Here is a 20,888-nt window from a genome sequence, read left to right as displayed (position 1 = left end):
ATAACGTTTAATATAATTACTAAATTGGTAATGTATTACTCTTGAGAACACTCAGAAGTACTTTAGAATTTCTATGCCCAAACTGTATAGTACAGCAGGTGTACAAGACCAGCTCCTAAAACTGCCACATGTAATATTGCTTTTTCTTAAAACATTTACATGTGGCTTAAGATTCTCTTACCTTGTATTTTTTTCATGTCTAAAATTATCCCCTTATTTTTTTTACATATGCACAAAGATGAAAGAATAGGACATGGGAGTCCACTACGAAGGCCCTTATATTCATAACATTTACTAATAATAGCCATGATAAAAATTCAGATTAACATTCCCGATTATTTCTCATCATTTTAAAAATACAGAATATTATACTTTTATGACTCTAGTTTTAAAAAGGGTGCTCCCCAAGACTGAAGGTTTATTCGTAATTAATAGTTAACTCAGTGGTACTTTTTGTGTGAAAAATTTTTGTATTTACATAGAGACAGATATAATACAGTTTCCCTGAAATTTCAATAGTGATCTTTGTTAATGATAACCAAATATCATATATTTTAGTGTAAAAAACAAATTTGAACAATAATATATAAGCATCCACAACTGCAGAAGAAAAAGAAGCTTTAGAAAAAAGAATTTTTGAGCAAAACTTGTATTACCAGCAGAGAGGAAGGAAGGAGCAGCTGAAAAGAGATGATGTGTTGCCAGGGAGTAAATAAGTATATGCAGGGAAATTTAACATATAAGATTCCTGGAGAGGAAGAGAGGAATATGGTTAATGGAAGACAGAAACAAAATAAGCACAAACGTTTAAATAAAAAAATAAAAAAAGAAGAAGTTGCTGTTGCTTAGATGGAAAAGCAAGCACAACTATGGGATTCACAAAAAAGGAATACCACAATTTTAAAAGCAAATATTTTGTAGACAAATATGTACGGCAAAACCAAACAAAGCCTCCTCATCATATTATAAAATGATATATCAGCATGAACCATTCAATTTAAAAAAATGAATGCGTCTTAAAGGTCAATTTGTATAAAGGAACCCTCATGAGCATATATAAAAAGTATAATACAATCCTCAAAAATTAGACAGAATTACCCTATCACCCAGCAATTCCACACCTATGTACACATTAAAAGGAACTGAAAACACGTGTACAAACAAAAACTTGTACCCGAATGTTCATATTAGCACTCTTCACAATAGCCAAAAGGTAGAAACACCCCAATGCCCATCAATTGGTGAATAGATAAACAAAATGTGATCCATCCATACAATGGAGTATTACTCAGCCATAAAAAGGAAGTACAGATACATGGGACACCATGGATGAACCCTGAAAACATCTGCTAAGTGAAAGAAGCCAAAAACAAAATGTACATTTTATGATTTAATTTATATGAACTATCCAGAATAAGTAAATCCATAGAGATAGAAAGCAAATTAGTGCTTATCAGGAGATGGGAGAAGGGAGAATGACGAATGACTAATGGGGACAGTTTCCTTTTGGAGTGATGAGATGCTTTGGAACTAGATATAGATGATGGTTGCACAATATTTTTAATGTACTAACGGCCATTAAATTGTACACTTTAAAATAGCTAATTTTATGTTATGTGAATTATACTTCAATTTTTTTAAAAAAGTATAATGTAGAAGGTACAGAAGTGAAAGTAATTAGTCTCTCAGACATGTACTTCTCCCTTAAACCATTCAGCCTATCACTTTGAACTAAAATGCCTTTTCATCAGGCCTCTCTTCTCTGTCAGGTACTACAGGCTCAGGTGTCTTCCCACTTTGTTTCACAAGAATTCCTAACTCTGTGAGAAGATCCTACTTTCTCCAACTATCTCGGAGACTACCAGACAACGGATGGGCAAATTAAAATTAAGAGTCCCAAAGAACAAGAGTGAACTATGCTCGCCCTGTTGGAGAATGAATTCATTCAACACATTTTTACTGAGGATATCTACTGTACAAGGAACTGTAACTACAAAGATGGATAAAACACAATTCCTGACCTCAAGGAACTCCTAGTAGAATAAGAGAAAACATTTTTACAGAAAGAGAGGGACAGAGAATTTACAAGCAATATGAAGATGGATAATAAGAGAAGGCAATATTCTGGTGGCATGAGGAAGGAAACCCAAAATGTATGCACAGTGTGGGGAGGAAGAGATGGGTGGGCCAGGGAAAGTCATTTCCTAGAGGAAGAATGTCTTCTCCTAAAGGATGAGAAGGAATTAACTGGAGAAGGAGGAGGAAAGGGCCCTAGGGCACATATGAGGCCACAAACTACCAGCAGTGGGGCAGCTGTGCAGCAGGCAAATGGCTTGGAGAGCTCCCAGGTGACACTGCCTGATTTTACACGCTCGAGATCAAGGAGGCAGTAAATGCCCAAGGTTTGATTTAGTTCCACTCTAGATCCACTAACCAATATATATCCGTTTCTTCCAGTCGGGCTGGGATCAGACAGGTTCTGTGTGACCACAGAATGGAACCTCCAGAGAACAGCTGTCAGCTACATACAGTTGTAACAGTTTTCTCCAAAGTGCAGTGGGACCATGTGGGGAGCTAAGGCATGCTTTTAAAAAATGAATTAATCCGAAACATGCCATTCTCATTTCTACAATTTTGCTCAAGGTTTCCTTATATTCAATCAGTGCCCTTGAAAGACAATCTCAAGTGCTCTCTCTCTCCTACAACCATAGTCCATACAAACAGGGCCTGACCTCTCTGTGATCTCCACAGCTTACTAATAAATTTTCACACTTGGTGATAATCTATCTTATTTTAACTTCCCCCCCTTAGCTATATTCTAGTTTGCCTAAAAACAGAGACTGTCATTTTTTTCCCCTTTTTGGGAGGAGTGGGGCATGGTACACTAGACTGATACAGGACACAATGTAACACACAAATACTGAAGAAGTTAAACTGTGGACAAATGGGATCAGAAAATATTATACATAACTGGAAATGCTATCCAATTAGTAATTTTCAAGTTTCACCCGCAAGCAGTTTATAAAGTCTGGAAATTCTTACCTTCCCATTCTCACTCAGGGGGTAAGTAGGTCATAATATAAATTAGATCCAAATTCTTTGCAATTTCACCATTATAAATTGACACTCATCCTAGATGAGTGTCTAGTGAAAGGGCAGATAATACAAATATCTAGCAGGCTCATGATGTCTATCCATTCTCCTGAGGAGAAACAAAAGATGTTCCCACTGACAGCTGTGGTGCCAATGAACACAGGAAAAGATTTAACATGGCAGCTCTCACCACATTTTTTGATCTTGTCCTATAATTAGCACTGATTTATGACATCACTGAAAACACCATCCTAGCCCCACAGACATTTACAAATACTGAAATTAAATTCTGTGCATTTCGAGCAACACAAAAGACCCTGTGCTATTAAATAAATAAATAAATAAAATAAAATATTCACTGAACAGTGATAAATGGTCCAGAAAACAAATATAAAGATATTAGAGGACAACTCAGAATGTATTATGGGATAGTTAGAAATTAAGTTAGAACCATTTGGTTTTGATGGAATGAAAGAAGGCAATCATTCATGTAAAATAACTGAGAACACTACAGACATCGTTCTTGAAGGAGGGAAAGAAAAAAATCTAATTACATTGTAATACATCTAGACCTCAGAGGTAGCTGGCTCAGATCAGGTTACCTATTAATACTGTCCTTTGCTATCTGGATTCCGCAGTCTATTTGCAACACTGTTTTATAATCCACATAAGCTTTCTGATACTGCTCCAAAGTTTCATAGGCCATTGCTCGTCGAAGAAGAGGTTTGACTGAGAATGGATGAAGTTCCAGAGCCCTAAAGAAGACAAAAATACTACATGTCATTTGTTTTGAAATTACTCTTTAACTTATACTAACTGAACGTATACTGTACTACTGGACTCTCAACTACATACCTACCTGATACTTCATCTTAGGAACCTGGAAACATACCAAAAAGGCAAACCCAGAGTAACACAGCAATAAAATCTGTGGTTACTTCCTTTCTTTTAAAGGAGTACCAAAGCACTTTGGTATTTACCTTTTCCCCCACAGAGTCCGGGCTCGCTGGCAGCAGGCAGTGCCTCACCACCCCTACACCCCTACACCCCCTACCGCAGCCCCCACACACCCTCACCCTCCCCTACACCCTAACAGAACCCACTGTGGCACCAGGCAGAGTAGACTTTCAGCAGATTCTTGGCCCAGGTAAATTTTTATTTGCACCTACATATTTAATAAGGCACCTTAACACAGTACCACAAAAACTTGCATTACTGTTTGAAAATCAACTAAAACTTAATACAGTGTATTATGATTTACTTGCTGCCAAAGGGCTTCAAAAATAGACCAAAGGGAATCAAGGAAGTAAGCATACAATGATTTCTTTATGTCATGAATTTTCGTCTTGTACATTTAGTCTATGAAGTATTTCCAATATCACTAGAGATACATTTCAAGGTTATATTCCTTGGTTTTGTTTGAAGTAATGGTTTAAAGCTATTTCACTACTTACTGTACTTCATTATATTCTGAAATAAAGCATACAATCAAGATTGTATTGATAAAAGAAAGTACTATATTCTGAGTTTTAATAAAATTAACTAAAGCTGTACAGAAGTCCTCCCTGCAGAAATTCTATGAGCAGCTACTTTGTATATAACCCACTAATGAGTATGCACCAGGCTGTCCATACTGGGGACTGCAGGTTTGCTCTTCTGGTTAACTCTTATGCTCCAAGCAGTTTACATATCAGACATTTAACTTGCTTCAGAAAAAGCATGAGCAAGGGCTGCTTCACTTTTTTCTCAGGAGGCTTAGAGATCGGCTGTCTCTTCCCGTCTACAGTGACCTGGTAGGGAGGCTCTGATGGAAACCTACTACACACTAGTCACTGTAGACTTTCTCATCTATCTCATAAGCCTGCAAGATAATTTTAATACATTTGCAGGTGAGGAAATGGAGAAGCACCTGGAACAATATGCCCACGTGTCAGTTCTTTTGAATTGAAGCTTCAGGAGGGCAAGGGCACTGCCTGTCCTGAGCATCACCGTATTCCCAGCGCCTAAATCAATACCAGGGCCATGACAGGCACTCTTCAGAGCCCACACTCTTTCTACCGCATATACAAAAACACTACAAATAAAGGAACTTGGAGTCATCTGCCCCTTGGGCTTCTTCACAATTCTCCAGTGTACACGCAGCAGTACCTGTGGGTGTGCTCCCGGAGTCGGCACCACAGAAGTTGTTCTAGCAATGTCATTAAACCTAATTAGCTTCGGTCTCTGAAAAACAACCAATTTTGCTCTGCCTACTGTGCTTCCCCCAAAATAACACCAGGTCTTATATTAAGTTTTGCTCCAAAAGACACATTAGGGCTTATATTCAGGGGATGTCATCCTGAAAATCATGCTAGGGCTTATTTTCCGGTTAGGTCTTATTTTCGGGGAAACAAGGTAGGTGTTAGGGTTGTGGGTGATTTTAATGATCTCCTTTGGGTTGTACTGGGTTTTACATTTTTTTCCTACAATAGGTACATGTTAGTTTTGTAACCAGTAGGCTATTTAATAAACAAAATTAAAATCAAGTAAAAAAACTTAAACGCTAGAAAACAGATCTCCGGGCACCTGTACCACTCACTGTCTTAAGTCTAGCTTAGTTTAATGCTAAAAGGATATTAATACCATGAATGTGACTACCCCCATTTAACTATAGAGTTCCCAAATCCAGGCACTGTTTATGCATTCAAGGTGGACCTGCAGTAGGTGTGGCATCTAAAACTGAGTGAGATGATGCATTGAATTCTTAGCACTCCCCAGGATAGTAAATGCAAGGTTTTTTCTCTTTAACCATGATTCTGAAAATAAATGAGCTTATAAATGGAAATTCCACAAAGGAAAAAAAAAAAGCATCCATTCATAAAAACAAACACAGAGAACTTTTAAACCAGAGCTTACAAAAGCTTCAAGTTACACAGTAACTATTCAAGTCACACAGTTAAGACCCTAAAGAGTCTTCTAATTTCAAGTGTTGGAGAACAGCAAGGACAAGCAAAAACAGAGAATCATATAACACAAGAAGGTTATCTGACAGACGGGAAAAGTGAAGTTTTTTTTTTTTTTTTTTTTTTTAGCTAATAAACAATTATGAGAATAAAAAGTAACTTCTAGAATAAAAGTTTTAAATGTTTGCTTAGGCATCATAACCCCATTTCAAATTTCACATGGAAGCCTAAAACAGAAACATGAAGATGGTGTGAGGAGAGGGGCAGCGCCTGGAGCCCCTTGAGCTCCTCCAACACTTTTTACACTCCCTGGGAAACATCTCAGAGGAACTGCTTCAGAGAGTCCCCAGGAGTTTATAGACAACTAAAATCAAGTACTTTCCCCCCCAAATGCATAAAAAGTTATTTTTACAGGTAAATTTATGAAAGTTATTTCATAGGTTTCCCCTCTCCCCTTTATTTAAATTTTGCCATGAGTTTTTCATTTTCAATGTTTGATTCCTGCTACCACTTGTCTTGTAATAAGGGCTTATGGAACACAAAACAACTCTCCAAGGAGCAAAGATAATTAACTGAAAAACTGAAAAACAGGCTTCCTTTAAAATGTATGCAATCTTTTTTGAAGTGAAAACACCATCATGTTTCTAATAAATGATCCTAGTTCATACAGATTTAAATATATCCATGTTTCAACATGTTCGCAATAGTAAATCATGGTTTCCTCTCATTAAAATGAGTTTGAGAATCACTGCTTTGGAATAAAATCACCCCATACCCCTTACACTACCACTCACATGCCAGGTAAAGAAAACAACTAACTAGGTCTGTCTCTGTGGAGGTCAGTACTTGGCTTAGAACACAACACTTACCTACAGAAAACTTACTTTAACCACCACCCACCTCCCTCCCCAGCAGGCTATCTCTCCCTCAAAACAAACCTCCATTCTAGCCTCCTTGGACCCATGGCTGGTGCACCATCTTTGACTTCCTCCTGGGTCTACACCGAGACCCAAGTTTTAGCAGGAAAATGTCTGCCACCTTAAACGATCTCACTTAAGGACAAAGTGAGTCCACTGTTTTACAGGAGCCCTATCTGTAGGGGTCCAGGGTTTTAAATAGAGACTTGAACTCCTCACTGTAGGAAGACCTAAGACAAGTGTGACGGGTCATGTATTAGCAACAAGTACTTGAGCTGAAAGGCTTGAAGAGAACCAAAATTTTGCCACTCAGAAAACTATGCCTTTTGGGATAACGATTTTTAACCTGATTACTAAGAAACAAAAGACTTAAAAAGAACCTTTGACCTTCTCCCCTATCCTGCTCAAGAGATTTAGATAGAAAAACCTGCTCCAGGAAAGAAATTTTAACATATTCACCTCAGACTAATTTGAATTAAATATGGTAGACAGGAAGGCCTCTCAGGGCCTGTTTATCAGAACTGCTCCTCACAGGTGTCACACTGTTTCTGGGTTGCCTAGCAAATATTTACCTGCCATGTGTGTTCAGTTTACTTTTGAAATCTAATATCCCCTCTATCCCCTTTCTCATCTAAAATAACATATATACCCAATTTTACCTCACCTCACTGTCTTTGGAATTTTCATGCTTCTGTGAATTCCCCAAGCGCATGTATTCAACTTTGATTTTTTCCTGTTAATCTGTCTGTTACTTTGATTATTAGCCCAGCTAGAAGAATTTAGAAGGTGGGAGGAAAAGTATTTTTTTAAGCCCCCACAGGTTCTTGGCTGCAAACTGCAAAGTGCCCGATATTCTGCAAATTCATATAGTCTTATTGGTTATTTATGGGCAGGGGTAAATGACATCTGGCTCTCCCGGGGCAAAAAATGTCCAGATTTGTGGCATTTGCCCATTGTTATGGTATTAGTACTCTAACCATGGCAGAATTCAAGCTACAACTTGACTTCGATCACTTCACAAAATCCTGAAAAATGTAACAAAATTAGCTAGTGTGAGCTAGCACAATAGTGGATGGGGTTTGAAGTAAGGCCAGAGTAAATAATTTACTTAAAATTTGAATATGTAAAATTGGCAAAAAATCCGAGTGCCTCAGACCTTCTTTTTAACTGCAGGCACAGATATTCCAAGTTTTAACTCGTATTATTAATAATAAACTGATATTACCAATGGAAAAAATAAATTATTCACCTTATAATCAGGGTGTCCACATAAGTTACTGTCCAAACTAGGGCTTCTGAGAGTGAAAGAGGGTGATATTAATAATTATACCAGAAAAAAAGGAGTAAATCAGGACTGTGAAGGGCAAACCAGGACATACCACTACTTATTTTTCAGACTCACTAATAGTAGCTTCTTTCAAAAGGGCTTTGAAGAGGCTTATTGCTTAATGGTAAAAGAAAACAATACTTTTTCTTTATGTAAATATGTTCCTCTATCTCAGCATATAACTGGTCGAGTACCATGGGTGACTACTGTCCTCGACGGATGCAAAGCTGTATAAAACATGGTTCCTTACCCCAAGAGCTTAAAATCCAATGCAGTGCATGACACGAGTACCTACGAGTGAGAGTGCAAGTGCTATAGATGTGAAGAAGACCAGGGAACCTGAAGGCGACCAGGTAAGAGGAGGGGGCAGCCGAGCTGGGATTTCAGAAGCAAGGGTGTGTAGAGCACATTACAGAGAGTGGACCAAATGGGAGTAGAAAGCTTCTTTTGGGGACAATGTGGTGACAGGAGTTTATAATTATCTGGAAAGCCATACTGAACTAGTGAACACCTGTTTGAAACAGTCTGGACAAAACAGTGCTTCAAGAAAAGTTATTCTGATGCCACAGTGGATTGGAGGAGGCAGAGAGCAGTTAGAAGTCTTCTCCAGTAATCTAGGATTGATATAAAAAGAGCATGAATGAAGGTGGTAGAAATGGAAATGAAAAAAGTACAATCTTTTATAACTGTCTTCCTATATGTGAAAAAAGAATTTATGAATTAACATACCTTAAAACTGTCTTAAGAAATTAGACTCATGCAGAAAACTTAGAAGCGTACATATTACATTCACCACATGGAAATGTAACAATCTCTTGACAAACCTGAAAATGGGCGATTTACCTGTTACAATCTTGAATGCAGCCACTGCAGTTTCCTTCCTTTAGGTAACACGCTGCTCTATTTGAATATAAGATACTTAGATCATCTGCACTTCCACTTCCTAAAATCACATTTAATTAAACACAATTAAAATCCATTAGCAAAATCAGGTTCACCAGAATTACAAGACGCCTGAGGTCTCCAGTGGCACTGAAGTCCCACAGTGCTGACAATGCAGAGCTCCGATGAGCTGTGGGTGCCAGCAACGGCCACAGGGGGAAAGCCCGCAAGGGGACAAACTTGCCAAGCCAGGGCACATGCTACGCATTCCAAGGCAGACTGCTCGCGTAGGTCCAGTCACACACCGCCCTCGGTCACCGGGAAAGAATGTACAGACGCAAGCGTCTGTCATTCAGGAGGTGGCCTGCGCCTCTCCCGCTGTTGCCCCTTTAGGTTCCGTGAGCCTCAGCCCGTGGGGTCCAGGGAACGCGCGGGGTGCAGCTCACTTACCTGCTGGCTCCAGCTGCGCTATCGCAGCCGAGTACTTGAGCGCCGCCTCGGCGAACTGCCCGTTTTTGAACAGCTCGTTGCCTTGGCTCTTCAGGCCCGCGGGGCTGACCGGGACGCGGGGGGCAGGTGACGGCGCGCCAGGACCGGGGGACGCGTTGGCCGCGACGGGGTCCCCAGCGCCCCGCCCGCCCCCTGGGTGCCCGTTGGCACCGCCCGTCGTCGCCAGGGCCCGTGGGCGGCCCCGCTTGTCCGCACCGACCCCCGGCGCCCGGCTGCGCCGCTGCGCGCCCCTCTCCGGCCTCTTGCCACCCTCGCTTTTGCCCGTCAGCTTCTTCTGGATGTTGCCCATGGCGCGCGGCTCGGAGATGCGCGCGGCTCCCGCCGGCTCCGCGGTCTCTGTGGGAAGTGTATGCGGGAAGTGAGTGTTTGCATCATCAGGAGGAACTACCGCGGCGGCCACGGGGGTGCCCGGCGCAGAGGCGCGGCGCGGGCTATCGCGGGGGTGGGTCGCGGGGGAAGCCCGGCGAGCGCCGCCCTCTCGGGCGGAGTCGGGCGGCTCCCGGCCCTTCCGGGGCCTGTCAGCCCAGAGTTTACCCCAGAGACCGCGCGCTCCCGAGCGCCTGGGGCTTCCTGGGCAGACAGAAGCCAACCCCTTATTTAACTCTTTAAAAGCTGAAGGGCTTGTGACATGAAAACAGGCATTTCAAAATCATACTCTCAATAAAGCATACCTGTGGAGGTAGAGTATACAAAATACCTACTATTCTTTTCTTCCATTTACAATTTATGAATGGATGAGGTTACTAAAATTTGAATACAATTGCACCCAAGGTTAGTGTACCCTTTCCTTAGGTTAAGGACTGGGAGAGAAAGATCATTTGAAGGAAAAAAATCCCAGTGATTTTTAAGTCATTTTAAAGTGAGTTTAGCAAAGAAGTCACATAAGATAGGCACCTGGTTTTTAAAATGAACCTTAAAAAGAGTTTTCCATTACAATTGTTAAGCCATATTTAGGCCAGGAGCAGAAACCTTATCTTAAAAGTCATCTTGTCTTGATCCCATCTTGCTTTATCTCCTAGGGACCTGGGGCAGGCCTGGGGCCAGGGTGTGGAGGTGGAGGGCTTGGTCGTGCCCAGAAACCCTTTGTCAATGAAAACCCCTGAAGCATTGAAGGGGAAACAGCCTCATTTACCCCCTCCTACAAAACTCCATACCCCTCTTTGTTCGGGGAGGTTATGATCTTTTCCCTCTGCTCTAGCTTGACCTCCCACAGCTCAAACACACCAAATATACTAATAGACTAATCTTGGTCTCCCAAGACTCATTCCTCGACTCATTCCTCCCGCCTTGCCTAAAAACAATGCCTTATTCAAACTTTAAAATTTCTTTGATCTTGATAGAAAGATTTCAGGTATTAATCTTAGCCTTAATAATTGGTTATGAATCTACTTTTTTAAAATATAAAGTGATGTATAAATATTTCATTGATGAGTGTCTTATCAATATTTTAAACAAAGCAATTCATCCTTTTGTTAAAGGAAAGAATCACAGGCCCAAAATGGCATCACTTGTGCTAAAAGCCCACCACACCAAACCTAGATTTAATACCTGATCTAATTGCAATTTCAACCTCTCCCAGAAACATAATCTTAATCAACCAGTATGGAAGTTTTTGGTCAAGCACCAGTAAAGTAGTCTGTCACATGTGCCTTCACTGTTACACATACCCTCCCTCCCCCCAGTAGAAAGCAGAGGCAATCTGCATGATCAAAACCCTTCCCTGTTCTCTTTCCCTACAAAAAAAAAAATGTCCTGGCCCCAAAATAACCCTTTCTTTCCTTTCACTAAGAGCTCCTTTGCCCCACCTAGCCTCCTAGCCTGATTCATGAATGCTTAATTAAAGCCAATTAGATCTTCAAATTTACTTGGTTGACTTTTGTTTTTTAACAACTTCAAACTAAAAGCACTTAAATACAGAGACTTCCAAGCTTTCTAACAAATTCTAACCTGATTTTTAATGGATATACTGTATTTTACATTCTGTTACATAAATGGTAAAGCCAGGATTCAAACATCAAGACAGAGGGAATAGAAAAACCACAAGTATTTAAATGAAACTCGGTGGTCACCGTAAGGCCAGCACTGAGTTTAAAAACACACGAGTAAATACAGTTTTCTACACAGGGGAATAATGTCCAATTTTGGATCACTAACCAAAAAGGGCTTAATTATTTTTCTTTTAAAAAAAGGTCCTGTTATTATGATAAATCTCTAGATTAGACCCAGTAGGATTATTAAAGCAAGGCTCCAGTCTTCATCTGGTATCTGCTACTCAAGTCCCCACCCGGAATAGAAAGGATGGAAGCACGTCAGTGTCAACAGAAACAAAGGACAACTTAGTATTACTGTCCATTCCCTTGTATGTTACCCCTTCAAGTCTGACCAATACTATTACTAAATAGCTACAGTTTATTTAGAAATTAATATGGGTCAAGACCTTTCCCTACAATACAATGTTCCATTATCATTAATCTTCATACCAAAGTATTATCATCCCACTTTACAAGAGGCAACAGAGACAAAAGGAAGTAGCTAAAGAATTTGCTCAAGCACAGAGAGCTAGAATTCCCAGCATAACTGGGATTCAAATGAGATGAACTGAATGCAAAGTCATACTTCTTTTCTTAAGATTGAAAAGCCCTGAACAACTTTGCTAGTCTCTGCAAAGGTAAACAGAGGCTAGAACATGAAAGACTGGTGAATCCTGTTGGGTATTGCACTGTCTGTAGGACATTCCAGAGGTGTTGTTCAGGGGGTGGCTCCCAATGTAGATCAGAGGAGTGGCCTTATCTAGAGACACTGACTTAGGAGTTGCTGGCTTATAAAGGATCATGAACTTTGGATGTGAATTGGGTCATGCAGATCTTCGATAGGATCCCTTAAGGGATGATCAAAGGAGAATATCCAATGGAGATGGAGGAGTACCTACAAATGAGAGAAATACAAGGAGGGCATACTGCCTCTGAAACCAAGAAGAAAGACTATTTCAGGGAGAAAGGCGTCAACAATAACAAACATCAAAGGAAATAATGGCCAACGGTATCATTTATACCAGGAATAAAGAGAACCATTAGATCTAAAGACCACAAGGACTTCAGTGGCTTTGAGTGGGGTAGTTTGGGTAGTTGGTAGATGCAAAAATCTTCAAAAAAATAAAAACAAACCAAATCCAATTGCACATTAAAAGGATTACACACCACTACTAAGTGGGACTTATCTCAGGAATGGAAGAATAGTTCGACTGTAGAAAAGCTAGGTAACACACCACATTACTAGAACATGGGGAAAACCACATGCTCATAACTGAAAGTGAAAACGCATTTGACAAAATCCAACATCCTTTCATGATAAAAACAATCCGAAAATTAGAACAGAAAATAGAAGTGAAACTTCTCAACATGATAAAGCACATTTATGAAAAACTCACAGCTAACATCATACTCAATGGTGAAATCCTGAAAGCTTTCCCCTGAAGATCAGGAACAAGACAAGGATGCCTTTTTCACTACAGCTGCTCAACTTTATATTGGAATTTGTAACCTGGTCAATTAGGCAAGAAAAATAAATAAAAGCCATCCATATTAGAAAAAAGTAAAATGATCTCTCTTTATAGATGATATGATTATATATAGATAGATTCTTTAGGATTACATATATAATATATAATAATATAACATAATATAGTTATATACTGTATTATATAACGTATAATTATACACTTATATATGTAAATATATAAAACAATTATAATTATATGGTATACAAAATTATAATTATGTTTCAATAATATATATGTATATATATTCCCAAAGAATACACATACACACAACACACAAACCAGTATTAAAGCTCATCAGCAAATTCAGCAAAGTTTCAGGGTACGAGATCAACATACAAAGATCAGTCATTTCTACACACTAGCAATGAACAATCCAAAAAATAAATTACAATAACAATTCCATTTACAATAGCATCCAAAGGAAAAAAGTATTTAAGAATAAATTAATAAGGAGATGAAGGATTTGTACACTGAAAACTACAAAACACTGCTGAAAGAAATTAAATAAATGGAAAGATATTTCTTGATCATAGATAGGAAGACTTAATGTTCTAAGTAGTTAAGAGATCAATACTACCCAAAGTGATCTACAGATTTAACATAATCTCTATCAAAATTCTATAGCCTTTATTGTAATAATAGAAAAGCTGATCCTCAAATTCATATGGAATTGCAAGAGGCCCAGAATAGTCAAAATAATCTTGACAAACAATAAAATCAAAGGACTCACATTTCTGATTTCAAAACTTATTAAAAGCAATAGTAATCAAAACAGAGTGGTACTGGCATAAGGATAGACATATAAATAGACCAATGGAATTAGAATTGAGGGTCCAGAAATAAACCCATACATCTATGGTCAACTGATTTTTGACAAAAGTGTCAAGTCCATTCAGTGGGGAAAGAATAGTTCTCTTTAACAAATGGTGTTGGAACAACTGGATTTCCACATGCTAAAAAAAAAAAAAAGCTAAGTTGGACTCCTTCCTACCTTAAATAATCAAAATAAATTAATGACCTAAATATAAGTGCTAAACCATAAAACTCTTAGAAGAAAACATAGGAGTATATCTACATGACCTTTGATTTGCTAATGGATTGTTATATACGACACGAAAGGCCCAAGCACAAAAGAAAAACATAAATGGACTTCATCAAAATTAAAAACTTTTGTTCATCAAAGGATATTATCAAGAAAATAAAAAGATAACCCACAGAATGGGAGAAATTACATGCAAATCGTACATCTGATAAGGGTCTATTATCCAAAATATATAAACAACACTTACAATGCAACAATAAAAAGACAAGCTAATTGTAAAATGGGCAAATGACCTGAATGAACATTTCTCAAAGATATACAAATGGCTAATAAACACATGAAAAGATGGTCAACATAATAAGTTATTAGGGAAATGCAAATCAAAACCATAAAGAATTATCACTTCACACCCACTAGGATGGCTATAATCCAAAAGGCAAACCATAACAAGTGTTTGCAAGAATCTGAAGAAGTTGGAATCCTCATATGTTGCTCTCAGGAATATGAAATGTAGCCTCTTTTGAAAACAGTCTGGCAGTTCCTCACAGAGTTAAACATATAGAGGTACCATATAATCCAGCATTCTACTCCTAGGTGTATACCCAAGAAAATTAAAAACATATTCACACACACATGCAAACTTGTATATGAATATTCATAGCAGTATTATTCATAATAGCCCAAAATTGTAAATAACCCAAATGTGCATCAACTGATGAATGGATAAAGAAAATGTGATATTCTCCATGCAATGGAATGTTATTTGTCCATAAAAAGGAATGAAGTGATACATACTACAATATGGATGAAAAGTGAAAACATTATGCTTAGTGAAAGAAGCCAGACACAAAAGGCCACATATTGTATGATTCCATTTATATGAGATACTCAGATTAAGTAAATCCATAAAGATAAAAAGTAGATTAGTGGTTGCCAGGGGAAGGGCAACAGTAGCACGACTAATGGGCATGAGATGTCTTTTTGTGATGATAAAAATGTTCTGCAATTAGTGCTGATGGTTGTACAATTTTGTGAATCTACTAAAATCCACGAATTTGAAAAGGATGAATTTTATGATACATGAATTATATTTTAATTTTAAAAGGCACGCTTATTTTACGTTACCCTTGACAACAAAGGAGACTCTTTTCTTTCCACCTTGGATAATTTAATGGGAGGAAAAAGGAATCTATAATTAATTTACATTTTTTTATTAACAATAAAATTTATTGATCATTTAATTTCTTCATTAGTGATGTAGCTGTTCATATGCTTTGTTCATTTTGGTACTGGGATCTTTAACTTTGTCTTATTGTTAAACAGTTCTTCATATCAACCCCTTCCCATTTTTCCTAATTTGTCATTTGCCTTTTAATTGGTTTTATGGCACCTGATTTGCACAAGTTTTTCATTTTTACATAATCAAAATCATCAAAAAGGTGCATACCTGTCTCTTTATGATTTTGTCTACTGTTTTATCTTTTCGAAATCCCTACCCTCTACCCTCCTGATCCTGCCAATTCTAGGTCAAGAGAAATGTTTATCTATATTTTATTCTTTTGTTAGTAGCTGTTTCATTTTCTTAATTTTCTTATATGTCATTTTTAAGTGAGAAACAAGCCACAGTACAAGAGAGGCTAGATGCTTACTTTCCTCTGATTACTTCTCCCAGATCTGTAAGGAGATAGAATACCAAAGTCTTTGGTATTCTATCAGCTACAGTTGTATGATGATGGCCACTTCTAAATGTTCTCTTCGAGGGAAGGAAAACACACGTAGATGAGGAATTCCCAAGTAAGCCCACGAATTCAAATCCCCAGATCTGATCAGCCTGGCAAATAGGCAGATATTTCTTCATAGTAGTCCTTAGAAGGACAAGTGAAGAAAGCATATCAACTGTCTTGTACTTGACACAGGGTAGGTGCTCAATAATTGTTAGCTGTTCAGTTAAATCCATTGGTTATGCTGTACCTCAGTCTGGATGAACTGGGCCTGGCCAACCCAAGTTGATCTCCCAGGGGAACAGCATTACCAGCCAAGGTTACAAAATACTAATTGCTGTATTTTTCCATGGTTTTCAGGGCTCCCTGTATCCATACCCCATAATGACTAAAAATTCTTTTTTGGAATGTGGTAGGATGGGAAACCACATGCAAAGATTCCAACTTGATAACCTTTCTCTTGGCATTAACATTATTTTCCTAAGAGTGATTTGGATTTCTCCTGTCTTGTCCAAGGCTCCAGGACCTCTTTTTACATGTCATCTAACAATGGAACTTGGAAGAAGTGAGCATACGAGCGTAAGATAGTTCCAATGATTTTATTTCATTTAAAAGGACTACATCTGTGCTTCTACCATTTATTCCAACTACTCTTGATTTGCTTTCCTTATTTAAGAGAACTAACTGGTCTTAAAATTTATATTTTTCCTATCAAGACATTTTTGTTTTCTGAATCTTACATATTTTTAGATATTATTAATCTAAAAATAATTATGAAGACATGAATGACAGAATCAGAAATAGTTCTCTTAAAGCTCTGGCTGCTTGGAGATCTGAATGGGACTATTGCTTCTCTATGGAATTCACATTAGGGAGAAATATCTTATCAATCTGTTAAATGATATTACACTATAACAAACCTGACTCCACAACAATCCTGACTCAGATTTCTAATCACAGAAGTAGTACTACTGTTTTTTCAAATGATTAGCCCTTCCCTCTTTGTTTACCTCTATTTGTGAGGAGGGCCTTCTAACGTCCTTTTTCTCCCTTAGCTTTATTGAGATATAACTGACGTATAACACTGTGTAAGTTTAAGGTGTGCAATGTGATGATTTGATACATATATATTGTAAAATGATTACAACACGGTTGTATACAAATATCAAATCACGTTGTACACCTCAAACTAATGTGTCAATTATATCTCAATTAAAAATTTAACTCAGAAGGAATATATATCTAAGTATAAAACCTAAAACTATGGAACATTTAAAAGAAAACATAGGAGAAAATCCTCCTGGTTTTGGGTTAGGCAAAGCATCTTATATATAACACCAAAAGCACAGTCCATTAAAAATATTTTACTATTCGGACTCTACCCAAATTGAAGACCTTTTTTTCTATGAAAGACAATGTTAAAAGAGTGAAAAAACAAGATACAAACGAGGAAAATATTTGCAGAGCTCATATCTAACAAAGGACTTATACCAATAATAAAAAATAAAAAATAAAGCACTCAAAACTCAACAGTAAGAAAACAACCCAATTAAAAAAACTGGTGGTATAATTGTCACCAAAGATGACATACAGATAGCAAATAAGCACATGAAAAAATGTTCAGCAAAATTAGCCATTAGTAAAATGCAAAGTAAAACCACAACGAGAGACCACTATACATCTAATAAAATGGCTAAAATAATTTTTTTTTTAAATAAAACTGACAATACCAAAGGCTGGCAAGAATGAGAAGCAATTAGAACTCTCATACGTTGCAATGAGAAGGCAAAATGATACAGCCATCTGGAAAAACGGTTTGGAAATGTTTTATGAAGTTAAACATACACTTGCCATATGACTCAGCATTCTTGTTCTTAGATATTTACCAGAGGGAAATGAAAATATTGTTTACCCAAAAACCTAAATGTGAATGTTAATAGCAACTCTATTCATAAATACCAAATACTGGAAACAACCGAAATTTCCTTGAACAAGAGAAGAGATAAGCAAACTTCAGTATATCCATAGAATGGATTACTACAGCATTAAAAAGGAATGAACCATAGATATATCCTACTATATGAATGTATGCATCTCAGTGACATTATACTAAGTGAAGACAGTTTGTCAAAAGGTTACATACTTTCTGATTCTATTTATGGTATATGACCCTGTGGAAAAGATCAAACTATAGGAACAGAGAACACATCAATAGTTACCAAGAGTTGGGGTGAGCGAAGGGTTAGCTAAAAAGAGTGAAAAAGGAGGTTTTTGGGCATGATGGAATTGTTCTGTATCCTGACTGTGGTGGTAGTTACATGAAATTATACACGTGTTGAAACTACATACCAAAAAGTCCATTTTTACTATACATAAAATTTTAAAATAATCTTAAAATAGTAGCAATTGAAATAGCTTATACTATTAATATTCTTGCTCCAGATAAGATTTTAAATAATTTCCTTTAATTGTTAGATACTTGGCTAAAATTATCCTAAGCTAAACATAAAACCTAACAATATTTGCTGCTAGAACTTACTTGCTAGAAATCTGGCTGAAAAATGAGTCGCAATCATTGAAAAACTTTTAACCTAATTTCTCCCTTTTTTATCTTTTTAATGCTCTGTCTTCCTTTCCCATCTCTTTCTTGTGCTCTTACTCTCTATGTCCTCTTCTCTCTACCTCCCTTCTTTTCTGCTTCTTTGTCTTTATTCTAGGTTAACAGATCATATATCAACCTGAGATATATATTTTACATTATATTTTGTCATTAAAAAAATAAAAACTTACACTTCTTGTTCTTTGTTTTTTTAAGTGGAATGAATTGAACATTTTTAATTTCTCTCTCAAAATTAAAACATTCTGTCAAATTACTTAAAGTTGAGTCACCCGTGAGTGATTTTCAGAATTGGTATTTCCCCTTGGTTGCTCAGGGGCTTTCAAGAAGAGGGAAAAAAATTTTCCCCACCTTGTCAAACGATAGTCAGATCTTTCCACTTAAAGCTAATGTAACTTTCATTGTTTTATATAATAAAGATTAAGCTTTATAGAGTCTAAATTCTTTTTTAAAATTATCAAAAGTGAAATTGCATATTTAAAAACATTTTTTTGAGAGGCATGCATAGCAATTTTCCATATCCATACATTGTAGGCATATACCCCTTTGAAATGAACACATTTGTTTGCAACCAATAGCCATATACAAAACAATCATCCAAGAGAGAGATTTAAGGTTAACTTGCAAATGGTGGGTCTCACAAAGACACAGACATTTGCATTTAAAGATGATGATCTGGAAATTGAGCACTAGAAAAGTGTCAGGTTAAGAAGAAAAATGGATTCGGGAGATTGTATTAAGAAAACAATGAGATGTGTTAACAAGACAGATTGTAGTGATCATTTCACAATATATTCAAATGTAAAATCATTATGTTATATACTAAAACTAATATAATGTTACATGTTAATTATACCTCAATAAAAAAAGGAAAAAGAAAAAGATAAGCTATATTAAGAAAAAAGATTAAGGAAAAACTTAATGGTGGATTTACAAGGTAAAGCTAGCAAAAGTTGATAGACTAAGAATTTCTGTACAAATAGAAAATTTGATCCAGCTCATCATATGAAAAGGTAATTTTTTGCATAACCAAAAGAGAAAAGTTGTTTTACTTTTATCTCCACTGCCATCTTCATGTTTTTTCCCATTGTCCTTTCTGTCTTCATCTTCCGAGTTTTCTACTTCCTCAATAACCATCCTTTTCCCCTTGGTCTGAGTCTTAGATACAGGTTCAGAATTTTTCAGATCTCTTTCAACCGCTGACAATGTTTTCTGCAACATAATCACCATATTAAAGAAAATGTTTTCCCTTAATAAAAAATATAGTATTCTTTCAGGTAAGAATATGAAGCTATTAAAAAGTGAATAAAGATAACTAAGATAAGGCTTTTTATGGTGATCTGTTTTTTTTCTTTTCAAACAACTTCATTGCTTTATCTGATTATAATCATATATGTCTTTGTAAAAAACTCAAAGCACGAGTATAAAAAAGAAAGAATTATCTGACATCCTGCCACTCAGATAACACTATTGATATTCTGATGATCATCTTTCTAGATATGTTTATACAAATACACACACACACACACACACAGACACACACACTACACATACCATTATAAAAAGGGAATACCATGGAGAAAAGATGTGTTCCTGAGCTGGGCCCTAAATCTAATCCACTGAAATGTTGACTTGACAAACGCAGCTTATACACTAGGGACATTAGCTGCCACTCAGAGAGTGAGACAGATAACCCAATAGGTGTACATGGAAACATTGACAACTTATTGTTGAAAGACTGTTCTCAATGTGCTTCTCACATTTCTGAATATACTGTGAGCACAGGAACTAAACAATTTTTGTACTAGACTATATTTTTAAGGATGTTTGTCCTGAGAACAGCCATGAGAAATAGAGTATTCCCCTTCAGAGGAGACAGCAGGTTTGTTGGCTCTCTGGTAAAATAAAGATAATGTTTCCCTCTTACACTAGTTGGGCAGGTTTGCTTTTATCCCATAATAAAAGACGGGGGTTCCATACATTTGGGAGTCCTCATCTGAGTGTGCAGCATGGACCTGGGCCGTTCTGCGCCACCCTCATGAGACTTGGGGGCCAGGGGAACTGACAGGAACTTGGAGTTCATCGGCTTGCCATGCTCTAAGTCTGACCCAGGAGTTCTATGCATTCTTCTAGTCTTGTATATTCTTCTCATTAATTTGCGAGTAGGGTAAAATCTCAGAACTCCACACTTAACCTCTACTCCTCAGGCCTTAACATGGGTCCCCCTAAGTGCATGTCTGAGTCAGTCCGCCGTCAATGACACGATGCTTACCATGAA

The 20,888-nt window shown here is 37.4% G+C and overlaps 1 protein-coding gene across 2 annotated transcripts in view; it reads right to left on the bottom strand.

The window, feature by feature from the left end:
• Nucleotides 1–20,888, bottom strand: part of SPAG1 (sperm associated antigen 1) — a 58,896-nt gene that overhangs the window by 14,003 nt on the left and 24,005 nt on the right. For both annotated transcript variants that reach the window (XM_033126737.1, XM_033126736.1), the window contains exons 10-13: nt 19,663–19,822; nt 9,612–10,007; nt 9,123–9,222; nt 3,696–3,848 (exon numbers count right to left, since the gene is read on the bottom strand). In XM_033126737.1, the coding sequence (XP_032982628.1) occupies nt 3,696–3,848; nt 9,123–9,222; nt 9,612–10,007; nt 19,663–19,822 (809 nt within the window). The remainder of the gene's footprint in view (nt 1–3,695; nt 3,849–9,122; nt 9,223–9,611; nt 10,008–19,662; nt 19,823–20,888) is intronic.

The sequence above is a fragment of the Rhinolophus ferrumequinum genome, chromosome 14, assembly GCF_004115265.2.
Source record: "Rhinolophus ferrumequinum isolate MPI-CBG mRhiFer1 chromosome 14, mRhiFer1_v1.p, whole genome shotgun sequence".
Lineage (NCBI taxonomy): Eukaryota > Metazoa > Chordata > Mammalia > Chiroptera > Rhinolophidae > Rhinolophus > Rhinolophus ferrumequinum.
This window is presented reverse-complemented; position numbering and strand designations above follow the sequence as displayed.